Source organism: Anopheles maculipalpis, chromosome 3RL, assembly GCF_943734695.1.
Source record: "Anopheles maculipalpis chromosome 3RL, idAnoMacuDA_375_x, whole genome shotgun sequence".
Taxonomy (NCBI): Eukaryota; Metazoa; Arthropoda; class Insecta; order Diptera; family Culicidae; genus Anopheles; species Anopheles maculipalpis.
The window spans coordinates 53,833,449-53,860,141 of NC_064872.1; the positions used below are offsets into that span (position 1 = coordinate 53,833,449).

Consider the following 26,693-nt stretch of genomic DNA (forward strand, 5'->3'; position numbering starts at 1 on the left):
GGCAAACAATTGCACCTTTCTTGTTGGGAGCAGGACTTACCTAGCATTTTGTAGCCTTGTGATCGAAAGCGGAAAAAGAACTCCGACAACGTTTCAAGGCGTACTTGTCCCCAAACATCACGTGGGCACGAAAGCTTCTTTATGGTCCTTTGTTTCGTTGGAGCAACCGTGGTGTCCTCATTTTCAGCTAGCTACTTCGTCATTGTTAGGGGAAATTGATTAATACATTTTCTTTTTCGGTTTTGGCTGCTGGAATGTTTGTTTTGCCTGCAACGCTGACTGTACAAGCAAAATTTAAAAACAAATTGAATAATAGGGTCGATTTGAAAGACTTGAAAAAGAAGATAAATGGAAAACTTGGAGTAATCTTGAAGAGTGCGCGATAATGAAATATTTATCGTGTATTGCAGTAAAACAGCTCTCTTAACAGCACTTTAGTTTTTCTGCTGCCTTTGGATCATGTGTTAGTATGGGAAAAACCTCGCAAAAGTCTCCATAAAGTAGGTTTTGTATCCCTTCTTCCCACCAAAAAGTCTTATTTTTCTCTAACGGCTAGGAAATAGAAGCCGTAAATTCCATTAACTACGCGTTTACTCTTCTGGTTTTATTTGCTCGACTCACTGAAGCCACATCTCTAACAATATGGATTAATAAGCCATAAGGAAAGTCAAGTGTCGTCAGCTGTTCTGTTCAATTTATATCTTCGGCTTCATTTTCTCAGGATGAAGACGATAAGACATCCATCTTTGCCAGCAGATAGGCTTCGCATGTTCAACGAAAAACAAGTTGCTAAAGATTTAAATTAAATGATCAAATTTTTCTTACAATAAAAATCCTTAGCGTCTAAGTCTCACCTTTAATTAACTGGGTTTTTGTCTTAGTTTCGCTGTGACTTTGAGTGTTTTGTAGCATTTTTATACATATGGTGTAGCATTTCTTTCTTGTTGTGAATTAATGTTCATTTTGCTAGCTTATGCGTGCTGTGACAAGAGGATGGCCCATGTGAATTGTGTACCACACAACGCATAGAACAGTATTATTAAGTTCTGTTAGAATTCTTGGCTTTTGTTTAACTTTTTTTATTCGATCACATCTCTCTTTCCCGTTTGTAATATTTCTTATACTTAAAGCGACTCAGGTAAATTTTTATCCACGTCTAACTACATAGTGAACGTTTTGCAATACATCTTTACGCTCAATTATTCTTAGATAAACGTAACCTGTTGTTCATTGACTGTTAATTGAACGTTGTATCGCTGGCACTATTGTTAAATTTACACTATTGTTACCCTGCCGCATTTCCCGAAACACTTTCCCAACCACTAAACGAATGCCTCGTTGTGATTTTATTCTGTTATGTGCCTTGCGACGTCCTTTGGTATAATTTTTTTTGCCCACTGGTGTTTTTGTGTTTAACGTTCAATCACTCCATTTATGTTGCAAACTTTCACATGTTCCTCGATTCCTTGTTTTGTTTACTGTATTGTTTCTGTCTTTGTTTTCTATTACCAAAATTAACTCTCCACCGATCCTTACAACAATGTACACATAAGCACGAAAAAAAAAAAAAACACTCCAACACAAACTGTCAGCTAATTGTTCATGATGCAAAATTATTAATTTACTTTTTTCTTCTTTTTCTCTTTTCTTTTTTATGTCAAATCCATTGTTCGCTCTTCATGCAAAATACCAAAAAAACAATCAAACAAACCAAAACAAAACAAATAAAAACAAAAAAAAACTCCAAAACCATTTCCGTACGTGGCGTGTTGTGTGTGTGTGTGTGTGCGTGGTAAATGTGTGGTTGAACAAAACGTAATCCAAACAAACAAACAAACAAACATACGATCCAAAAAACCAACATCATCCATTTCGACTTCATCAATGGGAAATCGACGAACCCGCATTCGGCAAATCAAACGATCAAATTAACTCCATCAAAACCAACAACATAACCACCACCAACACCACCACCACTGCTACCGCCTACCATCATCATCATCATCACCATCGCCATGTTGTTCATCATGATCATTCGTTGAAATGCACGCAAAAACAAAACTACAACAACTACAACAAATCGGTTTTACAATCAACTACTACTTACAAACAATAACGAAACAATTATGTTACGGTGTTTTTGCATTGCATCACACTTTAGATCGAAAGCTTTTCGTTGGCATGCTTAGCAAGCAGCAAACTGAAGAGGATGTAAGACAGTTGTTTAACGCGTTCGGAACCATTGAAGAGTGCACGATCCTGAGAGGACCAGACGGTGCCAGCAAAGGTAAGTGTTAAATGTAAACCCTTAGTCTCTCACCTGTTGATCTATCCTGCTCTAGCGCTCGGTACGGTATGGTTTGGTGAAGATTTTTCTTCATTTTCATTTTATGTTTTGTCTGTTTTGTTTGATTCATATGTTTTTTCTTTTATTTCTTTTAATTTCCTTTATTTTTCTCTCTTTATTGATGATTATGTTTGAAGCCTTGTTTTACCTTAAGCTGTTACATTTTGTGACTTATTATACCTTTCCTGTTTGCCTTTAGTTTGCGTGTGAGTATTCACAAGAGTATTTAAACAACAAATAAAATTATCATGCACGGTATACACAGCGAGCACTAGCCACTCCTTTCACTGGTATGCGTGTTGTGCCGTTCTTCTGTAATAGAATGTGTGTGTGTGTGTTTGTGCCTTTGTTATGTGTGTCTCTATAATCCTCAGTTGGCTGGTATGAAAGCTGTACATGTTCTATTTATGTCGTGTATTTTGAAACTGTTTGTGGGCGGTTGGTATCGTTCGAGGGTTATTTTATTATTATTATTTACTTCAAAGGTATTTTGAGATTTTTATTTTAGCATTCGAAAATCTTTATTTGAAAGTAAATGAAGAATTAGAACTTATATCAGCGCTGCAAGTGTGCTTAAGAAAAAATAAAACATATTAAAACCATATGAATATCAATTCACTGTTTCACATACCACCAAAGCATTGAATCTTTTGTCTTTTTTTTTTTGGTTTTTGCTGGCCAGAACGAATCCACTCAAACTGCCCTTTCCAAAAGTTCATCCAGCGAGGTAATTTGTAAACGTTGCACAAGTTACTGAAAGTTTCCCTTCAACTCTACCTTACTTCGCACGTACCGTCCAGCGAGAAAAGAAGAATGATTCGTATCATTTTAATTGCTCATTTAAGCTTTTGGTTTTCATTTTCATTCGCGCTTTTCAATCTTTCGCTCGGGAATTTACGTGCAAGCATGGAGCGTCGTTCTGCTGCGAGAAATCCTCAATGCTTGGAGTTTGGCATGAGCTAAAGAACAACACACAAAAAAAAAAACCCAGAAACTCCTAGTTCAAGTGGGAAGATTAATTACAGCACGAAATACTGCTGCCCAGTGCTGCTGGCCGTCGTGGTGGTGCAATCAGCGTAGCCTTTCTCCCTCCATGCTGACCCTTTTTTCCGACACCGAGGTTTGGCGGAAGGTTCAGGGCGCGTACTATAATAATACAAGAATTCAAATCCCTTCCTTAAGCTCTGGAAAAATGCCAGTCATTTCTCTCCCTAACTATATCCGGGCACATAAACACTAAAAGGGGTTCACCATCCGCTAAGGACCGCGCGAGTGAAAAGTCCATTCATTTTCGGACCCATGGTTTCCACGGCAACTGGTGCTTTGTTGCTTTGCGCGTCCTTGCCATTATCCGCCGGAGCTGCTAGTTTTGAACATTGTCCTTTTTGGATACAATTTTCCTTTCACAGGCATTGGATAGTCTGCCCTTTTTTCTGGTGTGTGTGTGTTGCTCTACTCACAGCCACTTCTTCAGTTGCCATTTTTTCAATTACCTCATTTTGTACAGTCCATCCGTCAGCACGGTAGGATCCACACCAGAAGCTGGGTTCTTGCTAGACTTGTATCATTTATTTTACCTCGTCCCAATGGGCGAGAACCTTCTTGTCACCTATTGCTAAGCGGGATACATGCAAGAAGTTCGTCTCCTCCGTTTCAGTGCCAGCCCATGTGCAAGCGCATTTTTCTCATCGCTGCAAAGAACCTCAAATGCACACTCATCAGTCGACCACTCGTGCCCGGGTAAGAGGATTTACTAGCTGTGTTCGATGGCTTTTTGTTTTATTTCGTTTGTGTTCTTCATTTCACTTCTGATCTCGGATTTTCTCCTCCGTGTCCTTTTCGCTTCTCGACTTAGGCAGAGGAACCATTTTGCAGACGAACCAACAGCTTTTGGCCGTATTTACACGCTCTTTGTGTGAGACTGTTCCAACGACCTTTACCGCTTCACCGCTATCAATCCTGCTCACTGCTGGAAGCTCGTCCTGCAGTTTTATTGCTTTAACAGGCAAAGGTGATTCACTTCTCGGACGGATTGACCAGGCTTATCATTGCCAGTTGTCATGGTACCAGCGACTACCACGATCTGGCGGTGCCGTTCTCTTCATCACAAGATCAATGGCTCCATTCTTCCATCAATCGTATCCTTTTTTTTTTTCTTCTTGGCTTTAACACCGTAAGAACTTTGTATTTTGCTGGACTTTTCATTTTAAAAATGAAACTAATTAAAAATTCTCCCACCGGCTGCTGATTAAAAAAAAAAAAACAAAAAAATTGTGTCCCAAACCCACTGGTAGTGACGAATAGACACGATGATCTGTTCCGAAAAAGGAAAAGGAACGTGATGAACGCAACGAAAGAGCACAAAAAAGTAAAAGGGAAAGTTTATTGCACTGACACAGGATATTTGGGATGTTAAATGATTTTTTCCCTCTTTCTTATCACTGCCTTTTACTCAAACAAGGAAGTTTTTTCACGGGGTTTTATTAATTAAAACATAAATGGAAAACAAGTCTGATGCTTCTAGTGACGGAAGCAAAAAGAGGAAACTCCACAAACGGCATTGAATTTGTAATCCAAGGTTTTTCTTTTTTAACTTGAAGTTTGAAAGTGAATAAGCATTTTTTGCTGTATTTTGAAAGCTGAAGACTGTAAAGTTTAAGTGCTGTACTTAACACTAAACTTAAGTCGTTTCAAAATATCAACGAACTTTATTTCGCTTTTGTATCGTCGTTCATGGGCCATTGTTGTAGTAGTTTCTTTTGAAAACGCATTAAAAATAGAACGGTCTGAAATTCACCGACCGATTCATGTAGGGCATGAACGTTTCGATCACACTGCTAATCGGAAGAAAATTACTCCAATCACGTTTTCTCACTCCAGATAAAAATCTCTCAAAAGCCTCTCTTGGAAATCTACTCTAGCCATCGTTTTGTTGATTCCCTTACCGTTCCGTAAAGCAAAAGGACACGTTCGAAAACAACAAAAACAGTCCTGTTTTACGGTGAAAGTGGGTTTGTTTTTTTCGGTTTGTTGATCCTGTCATTTGGAAAGGGTTCGTTCAGTATAGCTCATCATGGTATCTGCGTGAGAAACGTAACAACTACGTAGCGTTCGTTCGATCACGCAACAGAAACACAACTTCCATGCCTTAAGCCAAGTCCTCACAGCCAACACAACACATTGATGGAAGCAAAATGGGTCACCAGATAAAATCTATCCGTACTAAAATATTCTACAACACAACTCACTTGTTCCTTCTTTCGTCTTTTCTCTCATTCTTTTTCTCCCTCCATCTCTCTCTCTCTCTCTCTCACTCTTTCTCTCTGTTGCTCTTCGATCAATTTGGGTTTTGTGTTACATTTATCGTCAAATTAAAACGCCAAAATGAATTGTTTTACTATCGCACGAACGTCTGTTGGGGTCCGCAGCCTGCAGGACAAACTCGAGGAACCGGGAGCAACCATCCTTCTATCGATCTGTAAGACACGCACTCTCATAGTAGTAGCACGTTTCCACGATGAAGAAATGGATAATTTTCCTCCTGCTACCGTTGTTTTCTTTTCCATGGATCCCATGTTGGGATCAAATGATGGAGCATGATGAAGAAATAGAGACAGAGCACTGGAGATAAGATAAGAGCGGTTCGTAAAACGAATACCCAGTCGTTTCGAGAAGCTGTTGCTGTGCTTCGCACCGGATTAGAAAGTTTTTGCAACTTTCATTTCTTTGAACTATAGCAATTTATTTTACACTAACGGATTGTATGCTTTGGTGTATCCCTTTTTTTTGTACCATAAAAATTTCCACTTACTTGTGCGGCTAAGCCTCTGCACTACTTCTTTGAACAAATTGCAACTGTTGCACTTAAAACCATTCCGGAGCAACTCAAGTGCTTTATCCATCTATTCCATTCATTACTTTCCGTCCAAAATGGCACATGGCACACCACCATAATGGTGACACTCGTACAACAAAGGCCCCCCCCTTCCCCGCTGGCAAAACATTATCTGGACTTCAATCTCGATAAAAAGTAAGCTTTTGCTCCGTTTCTACGCAATTTGCACCCATTTCTTCTTTGCCGTCCGGCCGGCTTTCGCGTAGCCCGATAAGGACCCTCGGCCATTGGAAAAGCAAGCCAAAGCAGATAGAAAAGGATAATGATGAAGAAGTAACATTATTTGGAATGGACAGATAAAGAAAAAAACAACCAGTGTCTTGGAGATAGAAGTCACACTCACTAAACCATGATAAATTCAAACCCAGCGGAACAGCTGCCCGGCCCACGGTACGAGCGGACGGTGGAATTAAAAGCACAAGTGGACGCTAAGCGAATCAAGCAGAAGACTTAATTCGAGCAGAGTGGCAGCCTTTTTGTCGCCGAACCTCTTTTGCTTCGAGATTTCAGATGAATGTATCCATTTCGAGAGAGGGCGGTAAAAATGACTGTAAGCACGGTACGGCAAGGCAGGAATCAATGAGCGAAAAGAAAAATTTCCCCAACGAAACAAAGCAGCTTTATCTCGGGTCGTGAAATAATGAGTTCCCAGGATGCGAGGAGAGGAACCTCTTGGCGAACAAAGCTGAAGAGTTCTTTTCTTTGTCAGTATCGCACTTCGCAGTGGTCCATTTCGAAGCCCTGAATGGTTCGTTTCCCAGCGGCATTGTCAACTTCAACTGCACCACACCATGACAAGGGAGCAGCTGCTCTAGCACAAGAACTTGCTGCCCAGATGACTCGAAAGCCATGTTTTCTGTCAATTTCTTCGATTGCTAGCACGTCACCCTGTTGGGTTGCAAGCGGTGGGGGAAAGAATCCCTTCGCCACGTCATGCGAACTAGTGGACGCTTGTACGATGCTGATAAAGATGGAACAGCTTGGGGCTCTCAAATGCCATCGCATTGGATATGGATTTGATTGAAGTCATTTAAATGGAGATTACTTCTGTAAATACATAATTTATACGATCATTTGTAGCACACTGCTGTCATGTTACGATGGAGGAGGACAACTTTCCTGCGGTGTGTACTGGAACCATCCACATGCGAGTGGAATGCGACAACATCGCGTCGGACGGAAAGTGTGAAAGATGGTGCGATGCTTCGAAACAGCAGCACGATTGAAAGATTACATGTATAATTCAGTGAGAAATTTATTTTCAGTAAAATTTGTTGCTCCTCGGGCCAGTTCGTAGCATCCGCTCAGCAACGCCAGCCGTCCATTCCAGTCCAACCAGTGGCAGATTTGTGTTGGGATTATTGATGATCGGTTGCGAGACCAGTGACTAGTGAAATATTGAATCTTGATTTATTTGACAGCAAATCTTTGGGATGATTCTACCAAGGGACAATCTTTCATCTCGGGTAGACACACACACACACACGGAATGTTAGACACTAGAATTGCTCTGGTAGTTGTGAGCAGCGGTAATCGCCTACATCGCAACTGCTTTGGCTGGTTTATTGACAGCGAATTGAACAGATTTCAATCAAACCTCTTTGACCCAGTTTCGATCGATGGTGTAAAACTCAGCACTCTGAGAAGGAGTTGATTACATGTGCAGCTTGGGGCTCTGCTGTTTCAGATTTCGTGCAGCGACTCCCCACGGTTCGAAGCGTGCGCTACGGTTACGATCGACATCGAAATTAAACTACACCCTTCTGCACCTTGGCTGATAATCCAAGGAGACGGTTTGGACTACGCTCTGCCAGAAAAGCTTGAGAACGAGATCCTTGCTCTTCGTATCGATACCCCTCAAAAGCACAAAAAGTAATTAAATTTCTGCTACACCGCTTTGAAGTAGACGTCAAGTGAAAGTTGATTGCTTTCTGGCTTTTCGTGTAATGGCAAATCAGAACCAGAGCTCCACAACCAGTTACAACCCAGGTAAGGTGTAGGAAGAGAGAGAGAGAGAGAGAGAGAGAGAGAGAGAGAGTCAGAGAGAGAGAGAGAGAGAGTTCATCGTTTGAACTTGCCAACAATCGACATCGAGTCGACGAGGAACAGTTGCTATCCCGAGGACCCTTTAGAGATCCTTCCGGCACAAAGGATTATGGTCGGTCGTGCCATGCAAGACTTTGTGGATGTGTTTGGCTTCATTATGAAACTACAGCGCACGATTGTTTGCTGAAGCAGCAAAAGATCAATTAAAGCTTGTTTTCTGCTTTCCGAAGCGTACACGTTCAGTGCTGCTCCTGTGCCGTTATTGTTATTGTGCCGGGCCAGTGTGCTTCCACCCACTAATGTCAGTAGATGATGCATATAGTTTACTTTAAATTTTAATAAAAATATACACCAACCGAAACATGAGCCATGGTTTGTTTTTACAAGTCATAATTGAACATGAGAGTAGCACACACACTGCAACACTAGTTCAAGACGTGGCTTGCCTTTTTCGAGATACTCTGCACAAACTAACCAAGCCACGAATTGGTTCAGCCGTCGTGTTTGGGGCTCTGGGAAAGAGATAAATACTTAGCTTGCCCTAACCGACACAAAGTGCTTGTAATTCCGTGGTGCTGTTAGAAAAGTTTTTCACCTACTTGGCAATAAAATACCATCCAGCAGATGACTTCATTCCACCACAGACAAGAAGACCCACTGAATCAACCAAAAAAAATGTGTGCGTGTGTGTGTGTGCAGCACCCCACCGTAGAAAGTGAAATGGGAAAAGTTTTCCACAAACCTCCCAAATAGTGCCATAAAAAGGACAACGAAATCGCCACGAATTGGCCATCGAACGTTTGGTGCGTGGTTGCGTCCGCACATCACAGCCCAAAACAAAAACACAAAAACAAAACAAAAAATCCCATAAACACGTAAACCCCAAACCCGACCGGAGCATCTTCAAACGAGCGAACCGTGCTCCGTTTGGTCAAGACACACAAATAAATTACCTCCATTTTGTGTTCAATGGCGAGCCGGTAAGCTGCAAATCGTAGGAGAAATAAAATTGTTTCGTCGAGTTGCACGTGTAAGAGCGGCACACCGCTGGAATGTCGATGGGAATTCGTGCCTCGCGCGTGCCTCCGCAAACCGGAACTCAGATATGATGGAGTTTTATTACATCCATTATGGCCGACCATCATGAGGATGTGTTCAAGACACGGACGTAGATTTGGGCAGCAATTGAAGCGATCCTCGGTCTCGGTTAGGCAATCAAAAGTGTTACAATGTGGGCATGCAGGCAACGGCGGAGACAAAGTATGGTCCGATTGTACGCGCGTCTGAAATCGATCTGGAAGGTCCTTAAAACTTTTTATCACTCTGCCGATGCTTTGGATCCACTACTAGTCGCAACTTCATTTCACATTTGTGTGTGCAAGTGTTGGTGCTGTTGTTTTTCTTCTTTATCTCTAGCCGGAATTCGAGAGCCGGAAAATGGTCCCACACCCTACCGAAACCATCGATTCGGTTGTCACGGAAAACTCACTCGCATACCAGCAAAAGAACGAAGCGTGATGAAAACCGGTTGAAAGATGCCGGACAAAAGTTTGATAGCGACTAACCGCCGAAATTGTTTGTCCCGTGGGGTGTCTCACACGCCCCGAACCTGCTGAGTAAGGACAATCGAAGTCCTTCATGGAGTTCCTGTGCTTCCCTTTTGCCGTAACACGGTGGTTAAACTTGGCATCACTGCTGGTGGAGCGCATGAGCGAGAGTACATGCCGGATCGTTAAGAAAAGTTCGCCAGTTTCATTCGCTTCGTAGCCTTGTGTGTGTGTCTGCGTGGGAGCTGAGGGCTTCCCGCAATGCAAGAAAAACAAGAGGAAAAAAAACCACCTCAAACCCACTGGGGATATCATCAATACGTCGAGTGAGCACATACTTTCCAATCAATTTTTTGTTGTTGCCGTGCGCTCACACTTTTCCTGTCGTCGAGGACTTTCCCGGGGATGGCCGGCGACGACGACGTCTCACGAGTATCGTCACGAGCCCGTACATTATGTCACATCAACGACGAAGAAACCCCGCCACCCTGCCCGGTGAAACGTACCATGTAAGTGCTCGGTACGGAAAACTTTCCTACCTCGAGCGAGTCAACCCCCTTCGGGTGATTGACCCGCATCGACCATCCAATTCACCATCTCGATCCAACCATCATCTAAACCATCCTGCTGCCGAACGAGTTTAGCCACAGGCGCGCACTCGTGGGGGTGAATTACACAACAAAAGTTTTTTGCACTCCCCAAGTGTGCTTCTGGTCGCTCGAAGCTCGAAGATGTATGCCGTTTTTTGTTGCTGTTGCTGTTGCCACTGCTTTTAGTTCGGTTCGGTTGTTGTTTGTCCGCTGCGAATATTGAACACCGAGACGGTTCCGGATGATCGGAAGGAATCAAGCAAGATCTGGCAAATAACAACAGCATCCATTTCTCCACCGCTGGCCACCGCTGTCAATGAGATGTAATAAAATATATTTACTGACATATTCGCATAAATAAAGTACACTGCGAGGCTGCGAACGTTCGGTTAGCTTTCGGGGTGGTGTGTCGATGGTTAGCAAAGGACAACAGAAAAATAGGGGGCGAAAAGGAGCAACTTTTCACGACACACGAGACACCGAACAGGCAAAATATATTCCACCAACAGTTGTCTAAGTTTTCACCGACACCGAGCAAACCTTACACTAAGCAAACGCTCTTCATCCCTTTTTTTTTTTTTTTGTTGTTGTTTCGGGCTGGGGATGCTGCTTTTTCTGCAAAACCCGAATCCTACGGGAAAAGAAGTGGCAAACTTTTTTATTCATCGTTCATATCGAAAAGTACGATTCGTTTAGTGCCTCTCGAAGGATTTTCTTCGCCTTTCTTTCATTCGATACCGTACAGCACAACTCATCGTATACCAAAAATGGCGCAAGAAGATTAAAGACCTGCGTTTGCCGTATGTCCTTCGCGCGTACAAAACACTTTTTAATGACGTTTCGTCCTCTCGCTAATCCTCTTCAACGGGGACGCCCGAATTGGTCCAAGACCTGGCAGCAAAATCGGTGCGTATTTAGAAAGTTTTCAGTTTCAACACTTCCGCACGTTTCGAGTAACCCCTTTTTTCACGACGCGGTTGAACAATTTGAAGAGGTAGCGGATGTTTAAAAATCCTTGCCAAAAAATAACCCCGCTCGCCTCGGTTCGCGTGTAATTCTAATTTAATTTAATCCCTCGTCGAGAGGCTCTTTCGATGGATCCCGGGAAGATGCCACGGATGGAAGGTATTTAGCACCGTTTGGTAGCTTCCTATCAGCGTATAGGCATTTCCAAAGCCACTCACAATGAGTTTTAAATAAGGGAAGCAGACATCGGGACGACTGATGGTAGATAGGAATGATTATTTCTGCCGTCTGCCAGAATCCAATGTAACGTGATGCGACATGCGTTGCAACACTCCGCTTTGCGGGGTGAGTTTTTGGTATATCGTCTTGAGGCATGCTCGTCCTTCCTTGAGACGGTAATGCGTTTTTAATGTTTGCGGGAACACAATATGTACCAGCGTTCGACATAGTTGTTTAAAATGAATCTAATGCGTTCAGGGTTTTTTTCCAGTGGGACCGCTGGGTTGTACTTGAGCCGCGATGTTTATAAGACTGTTATTGTTAGAAAGATGTTTTTTCTCTCTCTTTCTTCTTATAGAAATTCAAACATGCCGAGATTCTTTGCTCCTCTTTTTACCACGAACGCAGACATGAGCGCCACCCCTCAGTTACACCGGTCGGGCATGGCCTTCTGCTTTACACACTGAAGCTTGAGCCGTCAGGGGATTCATCCATAAACATTTTCAATGAAAGCTTTTGACGAACGTTATCATCCATTTTCTTGTTCTCCCACGGGTCGAACCCCTCTCCAAAGGTACGCGGCCGCCTGGAGGCTCATAAAAAAATAATTCCAAACCGCGCTGACTGCGTCGAACGGCGGTGGTAGGCAAACGAAAAGCAACGCTGATCTTGTTTTGTTTCTTTTTTACTTGCGCAATCCACTAGCCCTGTTCAGACAAAAAATGATTCGCTTTTTTATGCAAATGTCCTTACAACCAGCATACACGCTCAAATGAAAATGGCACATTCAACAAGAGATCGGTCGTGAAGCGTGTAGCGTTGTGGCAAGCAAAAGCAGCAAAACGAGAGTGAGCACACCACTAAGACACCATGTTGTTCCTTCGGTCTTCGGTGACAGAAATTACTCGTTCCGGGGACATCTCCGGTAAGGGGTGGGTTGTGCCAAGGCCTGGAGGACTATCTAACAACGTCAGTGGAAGGAAAATTTCATTTTACGACCATGCTCGCGATACCCCGCGGTGGGTGTACGGTAAAAAATCTTCTTTTTTTTGCCATTACATCTGTGGATAAAAGATTTACAGTACATTGTCTCATCGCTCGTAAAAAAAAATGTCAGTAAAGTAACAGTTACACGCAACAAAATATTCGCCCTTGTTTTTATTCGTTTGTAATGATTTTGCTTTGTTTAATGTCGAACACATACCGCAGCATGTAAGCGTCGTGGGTTTGTTCTCCCTTCTCGGTAATTAATGCTTTTCTTCACTTTTACTTTCGTTACAGGTAAGCTTCAGCATGGATTTTAAACATTGAGAGCAAACACGTACGGTGAGCTGTCATTTACTAGTATGTAAGCAATTGTAAATGTATGAGGCCATAATAATTACTCATCACTGTACCTTTACACTAATCATGCATTGATATTTATGCTAGAATTTAAATCAATTATGAAAGCAAGATTTCCAATCAGTATGCTTGCCGCTCAAGCATTTCCCGGCGTTCATCTTTACATTAATATTCATGAAAATCGTGTGTATGAAAAACGATTCTTGGCTTGGCGTGTATTGTGCGCGTGTTACTTAAATAATAAAAAATGATAGTTTAATAAGCTATTGAATAAAACAGCTAAATGAACTGATTGATTTAGCAGCTACATGCGGTGAAACATAACGATTTTTTGTTTGCTCTAGTTTGTGTGTTGTGTCGTTTCACAATTCAAACAAAACCCAAAACCAACTAAAATTCAAATCAACCGATAAGCTTGTCATTTCCAATAAATGTACGTTGAGCTACGGATTACCATGCAAAATCGCTTTCGATCAGCGACAAACGGTTGGAAAGGAAATTGGAAAATTGTCGCTCGCACTGTCAACCACCAACTTACCAACGATGAAATAATTTTGGTGATGGCATAGAAAATGGAACGAAGCGGTTCCGGTCAATGTATTTCAATTGGTTTCGGAATATATTCTTGTTTTGCATAATGGTTATCTTGTACATAGTACTAAAAATCGATATTTTTCCTTGGCGAATGGCTCAAGAAGTGTGAAAATTATGTGTAACTCTAATATGCTTTAATTCTCTTGGGATTGCCAACAAACGTACAATTCATTAGTAATTTTTGGCTTAATTTTAAATGCTTCTCTTAACTCTGTTTTTTTATGCCTGAAGAATTCTAATTTTAACAATTTATTTCTTTAAAAATGCTTGTTTCGCATATGTATTAAACCTTTATACAAAAAAGTTATTCTTTGTCCCGTCTCTCAATCATGAAAAGCCATTTTCCTTGCATTCTGCCATTCATTTTCTCGAGCAAAAGCATCCTGTCAACAGGTCACTTAACCCTTGAAATATTTCCAACTAGTGACGGCGAGCAAATAAAGGCTCGAATGGCTCGATGACACCAAGCGTGTGTAAGACCACTTTCTGCACGATAGCATGCACTTTATGGCAGAGCCAAGGACAATTTATTCACCGATTGTTGCGAACAGCAGTCCGCTCATCGTGCTGGAGGTCCAGTTTAGGTCACCTTTGTTTTCTTTTTCACGCTGCTCTTAGTTCTACTACTTACAAAATGACAGTCTTATCCATTTTGGGAAGCTACTCCGGAGAATGAACTAACCCAACAAAGAACTCGAGAGTGTCGGGAATGAATAAAAAAAAAAGTTAACCAGAAGTAGAAGCTCTAACCTCTGGTGGATTTTTTTTTTGCTGAAGAGAATTTCCATATTTTTCCAACCCAAACCCGCTCCCCCGGACTGCCCGCTGTGTGCGAAATGATTTTCATCTTGTGCTGTATGACGTTTTGGGAAATTTTTCGTTTGTCCTTTGTCCCTTGGCAGCTGGATGTGGGCTGAGGGTTGTAAAAGAAAAGAAACGAGCGACGCACAAATACAAAGTACGGCTTGGTGAATGCGTTTGTTGAATGGAATGCCTTAAGGACTTTATGTCTAACTTCTTCCGGCGCAGCAGCTCCCCTAGTTGTGCCGTCTCCCGCCGTGATGCTGAATTTCCTGGATTTTGGGTGCGTTTTTACTTCTTGAACTTTTTTTTTCTCATCTTCGATCCCTCGTGTCACACGCGAGAGGTGCTCGCACATTTATCTGACATTTGAACGACATCTGGAAGTGGGAGTTTTTGTTGTGAATGATTTCGTCCCGGGGTTGGACTGAATGTAGGTGTCACAAAACACAACCATCCCGGTAGGAACTTCAAACCTCAAACGCCAAACACAAGCCTCGCTATACAAGGCGACAAGAAGGTAGGCCGGTGTGAAGACAAGAGTGAGATGGCATATGCTACCGGAAGTGTGGAAAAGTAGACGTGGTACATCATCGTAAGATTGAAAGTGCTTCCGTTTAAGGAAAAAAAAGACCCATTGCTCCACCGGATGGATGGCAAATGGTGCACGTTGGCGAAAGGTAAAGAAAAACCGCCACGTGTGAGACGATCCGGCTATCGAAAAGATTGAATTTTCGATATTATTGTGTCTTCGATGCGTGCGAATCGAGCGGTAATCCCGTACAAAATCACTTTTACGCTGCTCGTGAACGATTCCGGCAAGAATGGAGACGCCACGCTAAAACCCACACGTCTGCCCAAGTGTCCTTTATCACGACTTATCTTATGCAAATTGCCTTTAAATGAAATACCACCCGAAAACGGCAACGGGGGAACCATTTTTCTCCAAATAACAATCATCTCCCGTGCGGTGTTGGCGCCAGCGATGCCATTTGCTATTTCTCTTTTGCCACCACAACGACAGCTCTGTCTGCCGCTTTTCCGAAGCACTCGATGGTGCTCAGCACAGGAGAGCATAACGACGATAAACAAACAGCCAAAACACGTCGACACGGGACCACGGCAAGACAATGGTTGTCTGGAGTGTGAAGCCCGTAAGAAGGTAAACGGTGTGGCAAGGCTCCAGACGAGGGCACCACATAAATGAAGAAATATTAACGCACCGCGCCCTAATACAATATTAACACGATATCTCGATGGGCATATTAGGTAATGGAGTAGAACGTAAAAGTTTACCCTGCCATCGGGTCGGGTCGGTTCCGTGCGCTGGGAACGAACTCTTCTTCGAGGGTGAGTACCTTTTTTTTGCCTGACGTCTGACCGCTTCGTTTAATGTAAAGGAAAAAGTAGGAAGAAATTCTTTTTCTCTTTCATTATAAATCCTCTAGTAAAAAGAAAACATTCAGGTGAAGCTTATCATCATCCTATTGCACACCCAGCTTACTCCACTTGAGGCTTCCAGTTTTTGCGCCAAGCAGCAGTTTAGCGTACTCGCTGGGAATTCTACTTCAACGAGCGAGGAGTCGCAAATATGCATAAATATAAAATGAACTTGAAACGCTGGGGAAGAATTCTGTTTTCCAGAGGGAAAATGTGCTAAGTATAATGATTGATTGAATATTTTACGACCCTGAGATGTTTGTTGGTACGATCAGGTGAGACATTTCAGGGAGATAGCAATATTTTGTGAACAATTTTGAATAACAGTTTGCTTTGCAAATTTTACAAGCTTCATAAAGATTTTCTGTTCAAGAGAAAAACCCATGAAGATACTCAGTTGCCAAATGGTCCATAATTGATCACAAAAACCGCAAAAAAGACAAGCTCAAAAGAAGAAAATAATGCACTAAAATCTTTCAGCACCTCCTCAGCTCTATAATACATTCACAACAAAAGAAAGCCCCATCATTTATCGGCTTATTTTCCTATTTCATGCTCACTATCATCCATTAAACCGTCTCACTCGAATTGTCAACTTGTCACCGGGAGCATAACAAAGCCGTTCAAACGAGTTGCAAGTACCATCACCTCCACCCACCGTCCACCCACGTGCAAACGTCTTAAGCTCGCTAAAGTACACTTCTTCTATCAAGCGGGCCAGCAGGGAAAGCACGATGGAGCAAATAAAAAAAAAGGAAGATACTCGTTCTTAACAGCACACAATGGGGGTATGCTTATGAAGTGACACTTGCAGTCGAGCTCGAGTTTCCACTTTCGTTCCCCTGGCGCCGGAAAATAAATTTGTTCCGACTGTGGGAGCAATTATTTCCCAGCTTCCTGCCGAGCCGGCCGCACCAAGTCGGAGGAAGGAGCGAAAAGCGCAACTAGTCGCCACATTTGCCAACCGAATGACAAACGACAGTGAGCGGCTCACCGTGGTTGCACAGGGCCTGGTTAGCTGCGTGCCTTCCGGGCACCCGGCAGCACATGAATCATATTGTCAGCCTCCTTTTCAAGTTGTGCAACTTTCCTTGTGCCCGCTTTTGTCATGTGCCATTTATTTCATGCCGTAAGTGGAGCCTCTGCTGGCCCCGGCGCAACCCAGCCCGCCACCGTATCTAAGGACCCGGCGAAGTATAATGCATACGAGAGATGTGTTCCGGATATGGGCTTCGTTATTGGCAGCACTAGTTTGGTGGTTTGGTTTCGTCGGGCATTCGGTGACATCGTCGCTTCTATGTCTCGTCCTGTATTCAGCTATTTTTTTCAGCTGCCATTGCGTATCAGTCTCTATCTCCGGAACCTTCCTTCCAACATATTTCTTTTTTTTTTTTTTGCTACTGAGTACCAGCAAATATCTACATCGGCTGTTGGCATCACTTGCACCGAGCGGATGAACATACCAAGCAAACAACTCAGGACAGCACTATGTCACTTCCATCAAAACCCCTAAACCGCACAATGCTCAGTTTTGTCGCAATGTTAGTGATAAGGGCATCCACGTTGGAAAAAAAGGAAAATGTCTTCCAGGAAATGGAGCAATGGAACAAACGAAATCGGTGCTGGGGAAAAAGCGTTCCTTAAAGGGAGGGTGTATCGATGTCAGCTTAGTGCCCGAGCAGTGATTCCTTCCGCAAGACAATGTCATAGTCCATCTTAAGAAGACGAGATTTTTTTGCGATGTGCGTGAAGTGATTTTCTTTTTTATTATATACTTCATACATTCCAAAGACATGTTCTTTTACTTTAAAGCAGCTCAACTAAAATGTTTCAAAACTCTTTAATCGGTAAACTGAACGACGCACACAAAAACTTTTTTTGTTGCACTTTACGAAAAAGCGTCTTCCTTTGGAACGCCATTTTAAGCCATGTTCGCAAGCAAGTACAACTCGAAAAAATAATCTACCAACAGCCATAAATCATGAGCAATGCTTGACTACATCACCAGGAGAATCCACTCCCGTACCGAACGTACGGTTTACCACCGTCGCATACTGAATAGAAGGCTCCATTGCGCACATAATTTCACACGTGCCGGCTGCTGTTACTGGCTGAATATGTTGTTTAGATGTATCATGTTGGCCAGCAGTGGTAGATCACTCGAAGAAGCTGGTGGTTTAGTGGGAACGAAAAGATCAACCAGAAACTCTTCCCTCGGCGGTAGTACAAGTCATATACACTAGTGTGCATACTTTACAGCACATACCAAAGCGACCATAGGACGCGACAACAGCAACAGACGAAACCGGTGGGACCGTGGTTTGTGATGTGGTAGGAATACATGCACGTACCGTAATTCGTTATTCGCATGTCTGATCCTGAATAGCCTTGGCCGTGTTGTCCGAATTCCTGCATTTCTCGCTGCCACCATCCTCAGCACGCTTCGTCTGCCAGCTAATGGTTGCCAGGACAATCTTTTCCATTTTCCCTTCGAAATCATTGCAAAAATCCCTATCGCATCGTTCCAGGTGGTGGTCGTTTTTTGTGTGGTCTCAGTTTATCCTCATTCGGTTCCTTGCATCACAATTGTTCCACAGGATGAGTCCCCCCGACACACACACACACACACACACACACACACACACACACACACACACACACACACACACACACACACACACACACACACACACACACACACACACACACACACACACACACACACACACACACACACACACACACACACACACACACACACACACACACACACACACACACACACACACACACACACACACACACACACACACATATATATAAAAAAGGATAATACACGAATTGGACCTTCTTCTTTTCTCCCGATGCTTTATCCGCGTGAAACATTTGTCAAGCTCGCATTCCTTGCAGAGCCCCTTGCAATTCGCCACAACTGGGAACATCAACGGTGAGGCAGAAAAAAAGAGCCTCACGAAAAAAAACACACAGAACAAATCAACAGTGAATAAACCAAAACAGGAAACAACAAAAAAATGACACACATTCTTCAACCTGCCCTTAACGTTCTCTGCTTCGGTTGGGCCCCGAGGTACGGTTGGAAAAGCCCACGAGTTAAGTCGACTGCTGTACGGAAAATAAATTGGATATGACATAAAAATTATTCTTTTATGTCCGTTGCGGCAGGCGTCGTGAAGGAAGGTGGTGGGTGAAAATATTGAAGCTAAGATGCAAGTTGGTGTTGGTAACAGGAAGTTCAGCTATATCGGTGATGTCGTGAAGCGCTTCCCTTCCCTTGATACCCTATTGGAGGCTGGGTTTAGACACGTATCAGAAGCAGAGAAAAATTGAGTCTGAAATTAAAGCCATAGAACGCTTTTTTGGGGGAAAGGAACAGAATGATGTTAGTTTCTGTAAGAGTTTGTTCAAATGTATTGTGAAAAAAACATACACTGTGAAAAAGAACATATTATTCTTGATATTATTTTTCCGTTACCAACATTTTAAAGTTCTTCAAAATAACTCCTTTTTATAACATCTTTGCACGAGCCAGTTAAGATACTTTTATCTCAGATTTCGATCTTGCATTTAAATTGTTTTATGACTCTCATACTGCATGTTTTAATGTTTTGAAGCAACACTTAAGGCTTACACTCGTACACGCATCAACCAGCTGAATGCTTTACAGTGCGTTAAAAAGCGTCGCATCCCAACACGTCGAAGAAGGATTTCCACGTCCCTTCCATCAATCACTGCTCTCACTAAACCTTCACGCGCTGGATGAAATCTCTTTCCCCCGAGGCATTTTTCCACTGGCACACACTTATAAACTTTCTCCTTTATTAAAAGTCAACAAAAACATCGTTCGTCCTTACGAGCCAACCACCTAACCTCTGGCATGCAGTTCACGCAAGACAAGGAACCAAGGAATGGTGGCTTTAATTTCATCTCGTTTGTCTTTCTGCAGTAGGATGGTTGTTTTGTTTTTTCTTTTTTTGCTTTGCCGCCACCAAATCGCCCCGAGGGCGTACGTCGGAGCAAATGTGACTCTCTACCTTGACACGTGCTGATCCAAGAACCTTGCACCTACTCGCACATTAAGCCGGCAGCAGGTTGTGTGTGTGTGTGTGTGTGTGTAGGCACACGCGTTTGCGTGTGTTGTGTTTCGCTGGGAAGAAAGGTTAAAGGTTTCCGGCTTTTATCTTAAAACGAGTTTATGACTTTCGGTTTATAGTGAATGGTTGTCATTTGTCGTACCGGCAATGGGAGTAGGGGAGTTTGGGAAGAACTTTTTCCGTTCTTGTCTCACCTTGCAACAACACTCGTTGCTGCGGCAGAATGATGAGGGCTATCCCAGAAGCGACAACCGGGACGAGATGGATAGGACGCATGTTTTACTCACGCAACAAACAGGCGGACGCATTCGGGGTTAAAAGCCCGCCTCGAATAGCTGGGGTAAATTTGTTCAGGGAATTTATTTCGATTCCAGCTGAAGTGGCCCACGGGCGCTTGAGTGGCGAAAATAGCCCGACAGCCGTCCGTGTCCGGTGGATGGTCCCGTATGTTTGTGACAATTTCAAGTGACATCACTTCGTAACGCTCGAGCAGGACGACTGCACGTTCGGCCGACATCACTAAACGGGTTTCTTCGGTTGGTTTGGAGGCAATTTTCAACGCTCGCCGGGTAAGGTTGATTGCCTCCGGTCGGTGCCGCCGTTGTTGAGCCCACAGGAACCGTTTCTCGATCCAGCATTTGGCATGTGGTGGAGAGATCTGGGATCTGGGAGGAGAGGGCTGTGTGCTTGTATATGTGTTTTGGGGGAAAATGATGGCCGAAAAAAGGGTGAACCCTCGATTTAGGTAATCGAGTTATAGCGCTATAAACCATTCACCGTGGCTACGTGCTGCATTTAGAATCTCGACATTTTGATGAGCTGAGGGAAATCTGGTTTTCTCTCGTGCTTTTTTTTTATTTATTTATATCCACCACCACACCGCCATTGTATTTTTCGTCTTCCGGGCCGGGCCATGATTACCATACACGAGACCACTGGGGCCGCCTCGTTACCACGTCCGAGAGGCAATCAAAAAAGGGGTTGTTTGGAGGATTTGCCTCCGCTGTCGCTACCTCCAGGTCCTACGGGTTGGCCGTGCGGCCGTAGCAGCGTCATCACGAAAGCCATGACACTAAGCGTTTTGATGTGTGACGGAAATTTATCATGCTCAGGTATACATGCCCGTAATGCGTGGCTGTCACATCTATCTGTAAGGATTGAGATCCACGTCAACCGGCTTGTGTCGGTGGAGGGAGAAAAATTGTCTTGGGCTTTCCGTTCCTATTGCTATTATACAGGCTTGTGCAAACTGTGACATTTGTTGATGAAATGTTTGATGGGTGGAACAGCAGGATAAAAACCAACAAACAAAAAACCGAACAAATATCTTGAAGCCCATCGTGCAGCAAACATAATTTAAATTATCCAAAAGGATACATTTTGACCATCGCATCACGATCCAAAGATGGTTCACTATTTTACCTCAAGCAAACCTCATTTATGATTCTTCGCACGGCTTACCAAGGTTTAACGGATCCGTCAAGTAAAAACTTCAACTTTACCGACGATTACGAACAAAGCAGCACGAACGAGCCCAAAAGTAGAAGCCTCCTTTTGATTCCAGCCGTATTATTCCGAACAGCTTTTCAACCCTCAATTCCCACCGGAAGCATTCATTGATGAATTGATCATGTTATTTTCCTTTCCTTACACTACTGTATGCGGTTACCGACGAAGGGCAACAAAAAAGTAACGCCAACCGGTAACCGGTAAAGCAGGGGGAAAAAAAAAGTAACAAACCCACGACCATCCGAATCACCATCCTTATCAGTGTCTGCTGACGGGCCCGAACCATCGAATTCCCAAGAGGTGTTGGCGGGCGCATCTGCTCGAATCTGCCTTCTGCAAAAAAAAAAGATTTTATTTGCACTGAAATGAAAGGAATGACAGCCGATGGGCTGAACGGCCGTTGCTCACGAATCAACGCTACGGTCTCCCACGCTCGAAGCCGCTGGGCCTTTGTGAGTGGGACGTACCCATACATAGCGCCTTGGTAACGCGGTCTATCCACATCCGACCAGTCCGTTTGTTTCTGGGCTTCCTTATCTGCGTAGCCCATAAGTAACCTTCGCAGTAGTAGCGCTCACAAAGTGCCTTAAGGCAGCAAACAACCGAGAGAGAAAAAAAAGCTGAAAGTGGAAGAAAAAGCCCCTCCCGCAACTCTCCCTCATTTGCGTGCTGTCCCTGCCGTGCGGTGCACCCTTTTCGGGCAGCGTCGAATTGCAGATGAAGACAAGTAATATCCTTCCTGCCATGCTGCCATGTACGCCTTCGGGCGATTGAAAGGATTTTTGTTATCCGTATCGTTCGGCACCCGGCAACTCGGTTGTTCGCCCCTTTTCGTCACGTCGCGTGCACCTCAAAGCTCCCCAAAAACCAGAAAGGATCGTCAAAACCCCGTGCAGGGATACCCTCACGCACACAGCCCGGCTTATCGCGCCCGATCCAGCGGCAGCAGTCAGTCGTTTTCTGTTTCCATTCGATTGCACACCATTACGTTAAGGTCTCTAATGTAATTTAGCTAACCGGATTCAGCGGCACCATAACGAACCATCGAAGCAGGAACGGTGGGAAAAACCGAGCGGAAGGTGGAAAGGAAAGGGCTAACAAACAAACAAACTGAAGAAAGTTTGATAAAAAGAAAACATCGACAAACACAGCGACGAAAACGAAGACCAAATCAAAGCTGTTGATAAGATTGAGCCGAAACCGGGCTTCAGGTTGTGTGAAGCAATTGATGGCTTGCGATAAGCATCTTGATGGGCGTGGTGCTGAGGAAATTGCGTTAAAATTATGTATCCACAATGAGTTACAGCTTTTCTTAAGACGCACAGCGGTAAACGTAAAATATTGCTTCAAATTAAAGTTAGAAATAATGGAGAGAAAATGATATCGATGTTAGAGGGATTTCCTTATTTATTGAACATGTGAAAGGATGAATCTCAACTCTCAGTTTAGTTCCATAAAATAATAACTAACAAAGATTTCTTCGAGGTCAAATAATGCGCCATCATCGGTATACAACGTCTAGCTCAATAAGCTCTATTCCGACCGTAGAGCAACAGGAAGCCAACACAGGAAATAACTAACCGCAGTTGGAATGTTTCAAATCGCAACATGCTCAGCGTTATGGCTGCCCAGACAGGCCCTGTGTGTAGAGCGCAACCGGTGCGGCGTCAGTGTCGGAATGCATTCCGTGGTCACCGAGACTGACCACCGCCATCAAACCATCGTATGCCGCACACACCTGCGGCATCGGTAACGAGTGATCATAAACGAAATTCCGTTTGAAAAATGCAAACAATTCGTCCCCATAATGGTGGCACGATTTCCGTTTGGAAATTAAGCGGCTTACAGTGCGGGTCTTTGCCCATTGGTACGGTTTCGTTCATTTGCAATTCGCGCATCCAGCACAAACCTGAACGCTTTTCTGCGTGCTCACAAATACCTGCCCTATGCAACCCGTGTGTACAACACGCACACGTTCAATGCGCGCCGACGAATAGTTCGAAATGGTCGGTGCGTGTCGTCCCGGTGGTTGGCACAATTTTATAAGTGTTGCTGCATTGTTTACGAGCTACGTGCCATTCCGGTACGCATCCGCGGATAGGAGTGCACACATCCTAATGGAAAGTGACTCATTTCGCCCCCTCCCAGGCGGTTTATTTTTCTCATTTCGTTTCGTTGGTTGGTGTATGGGTTTTAATTTCTTGTTGTGCTAAACCAGGGCTTATGTTTAAAATGTTCGAGCGAGGCACTTACCGAAATATTCTCACACCCGACTCGCCCGATTGCTGTTAGTCGTGTAAGCGACTGCTGATGTTTCTGCGTTTGCAATTATTAGTCCATAAATTGCGCTAGCTTTGTACAAAATGGAAGGAGTTATGTTGGGCTACAAGTCCTAGGTTCACCTTTTGGTAGATTCGTTTTTCACCCTGGATACACATTGACCAGTTGGTAACTACCTTTATTCTTGCTGCTAGAAACCAGCGTTCATGTCTGGTTCTATTGCACCATAAAATACTCAGTAGAAGACTATTTTTTCTCTCCGCCCTACGCATTCTTTATAGTTTTTTTGTTAGTTTTGCTCTCTCTCTCTCTTTATCCTTCCCTCTTTCTGTCTCTCCCACCCAATGAATAAGAGTATAATTGCTCCCGAAAACAGTTCCATTCCATCGTCGGCCACTAACCATCCCTGGGAAGCACGAAAATAATCCCGAATTCCCCCATTCACAACCACAATCGTGCTGCGCTCAGTCACCCCGGCAACGGTTGACCACGTTTCGTGGAGAAAACGTTGCGGTCAGATAGGTGCGGTAGGCGTCCAAGCGCTATTCAAACGCAATCCGGCATCCTACTACTTGCCGCTCCACGTAATCTCGATTCATACCAACATTCATAATTGCTCGGCGAACATGTTTTCCCGGCTCTCTCATCGAAGAGCGATGATTCTACTGGCCCATGCCAGCTTCGCGATGGGACCGATATGTGTTGCGGCCTTCATCGCCATCAGCGTGTCGCGCCAGTCTTCACCTTGGTGGTCCACGACACCCATTTACACACCGTATAAAGCAACCACGCTTGGCGCTAGTTGGTCCCAAACCACCAGCGCATACACCGAACGAGAGCGGTTTTACGAACTCATACATATTTTTCGTTCGATTTTCTGTTCTGCTTCGGTTGGGTTCATAATTGGATTTTAAAACACTCTCCTTTCGGGGTTCGCCTTTGTTGAGTGGGTTTTAGTCACCGGCCGATCCGCCTTCCCTCTCCTCGCCGAAAGCGGGCCGGGGTCCACATTATTGGTCAGCGGCGGATGGACGAATAATTTCGGGCCCACATCGTACGTATTACGGATCGCTGCGGCAGAGAGCACTAACGAACGGTTTGATTCCGGCACAAAATCATGTTCCCTTTTTCTACAGCAAAACCCGAGAAAAAAAAACGGATGTTGTAAAACCTTTTTGTTCCACCTTTTCCACTTCGTTCTGGTAAAACATTTTATGCACCTAGCCACCAGCCCAGCCAGGTTGAAATTGAAAGGGTTGGAGATCTCGCCCCACCGTTCCACCATCGGGTTCATTGCTGCTGGCCAAATTAAAGGACCATTTTTTAATGTGCTGTATGGTTTTTGAAAGTGTTCACTCCGTTTACGCCCAGCAAATCTCGAGTATGACGGGAAAGGTTCTGCACTGATGCCACTCATTTTTCACTCTCGTGGCCGGTCGGTGCTTGACGAATGGATTTTGCAATATTTTCCTCGCTTTTTTGCTGTATTCTTTGTGTCACTAGCACAGTGTGCGAGGGACAAACGGAGAATAGAGAGGTTCGCGCGATGAAAATCGAGATTGCGAGACAGTGATGATGGGTAATAGCATGTCCCGAAACGTGTAATTACACTGGGGACAATCGTTTTCCCCAAGGAATTGCTTGCCGCAAACTTTTCGTACCGTATGATTGTTTCAATGTGTTGTTTCAATCATTGAGTAGTACACGTGTTTTTTTTTTAAAGGAATGTTCATAAATGTTTGATGAAAAAAGCTGGTTAACAAATTAAACTACAGCTTGGTTATAAACATGAGGCAATATTTTCTCTTTTGAAAAGATAAGTTCCAAGTACGCAATTTTTCAATGTTGCGACTGCAGCCAATTATCATCCCTTGAAGGTTAAAATGATATTTTGGCACAAGTCATCATAATGTCATAGAACTGGATAATACGCATTAATTTTATGAAATATTTATCAATTTTTTAAATTAATATTGACATCACAACAAATAAAATGTTTCAACAACAACAAGGCTGTCAAGCCATTCGATCAGAAATTTAAAAAAAAACACACAACAAGTCCCTCATGAATCCAAATATTTTGCTGTGGTTACATTTTATGTGGGAACTAGAAACCCAATCACAGTTTTCTGTCGAACACTTCCACTTTGAAATTATAATTGAATGTATCTGTTCAATCTATCGTCCGACGGAGCTTGGGACACATGCACTTCGTCACTTTCGCGTATGACACCACGCTGATCCGTGTGCTCGTTCCGTTGGCAGAGACTCTGCTGAAAGACAAATACGTTTTGGCAACAGCTCGAGCACCCCCGCCCAGTGGGCAGCAGGCGGTAAAACAACCCTCAAATCACTGCATTCGACCTCTCCCCTCAATAAACCAATGCCCGAGGGCATCACACACGCTCACCAGGGTGACAAACATTCGGATCCGGATTTCAAACGGTTTTGGAGTACAAAAACACGGGAAAACACAGTTGCACCTCTCCCTCTTCTAGATGCATGCATTCGATTTAGTGACGATGCATCCCTACTCGGAGCGGCATGATAGGTGAATCGACACAAACATGTATGGATGCAATTTTTACAGCAACCTATAATAACAACGTCAGAGACGCGCTGCAAATAGCATTCCGTTCGTGCGAAGCTGGCAATCACAGTTGACAGATTTGTTATTTCCAATTTTTCCGTTTCCTATTTCGATTCCACCGTGCCCCCGCGCCGCTATCCCACACACCGTCCGTCGAGATGCTCTAAGCAGCAACGATGACATGAAATGAGAACGTGAAAGCGACAGGTCCTCGCCCTATAGCTCCTAATGGGGAAGCTTTGCTTGGAAAAATTCGACTGCTTCGCCGAGTCGAGTGGAAATCGTTCGCCGACGACATCGTTATGATCGCGACACGGTAGCACAGCTTTCCGTGAGAAGCTGTCGTTTCTTGCCATCGCAAAATTTCTACCGTACGGTACAATCCGGTTCTTCTTCAACGGAAAATAATGTTT

At 43.7% G+C, this 26,693-nt stretch overlaps 2 protein-coding genes across 26 annotated transcripts in view; one reads left to right on the top strand and one right to left on the bottom strand.

The window, feature by feature from the left end:
- Positions 1-26,693, bottom strand: part of LOC126562092 (transmembrane protein 161B) — a 496,042-nt gene that overhangs the window by 412,472 nt on the left and 56,877 nt on the right. The window lies entirely within an intron of this gene.
- The window catches only part of LOC126562376 (CUGBP Elav-like family member 4), a 339,360-nt gene that overhangs the window by 271,098 nt on the left and 41,569 nt on the right, over positions 1-26,693 (top strand). For 16 of the 25 annotated variants that reach the window (XM_050218857.1, XM_050218859.1, XM_050218865.1 and 13 more), the window contains one exon: positions 2,162-2,287. The exons of the other annotated variants lie outside the window; for them this stretch is intronic. In XM_050218857.1, the coding sequence (XP_050074814.1) occupies positions 2,162-2,287 (126 nt within the window). The remainder of the gene's footprint in view (positions 1-2,161; positions 2,288-26,693) is intronic. 25 annotated transcript variants of the gene reach the window in all.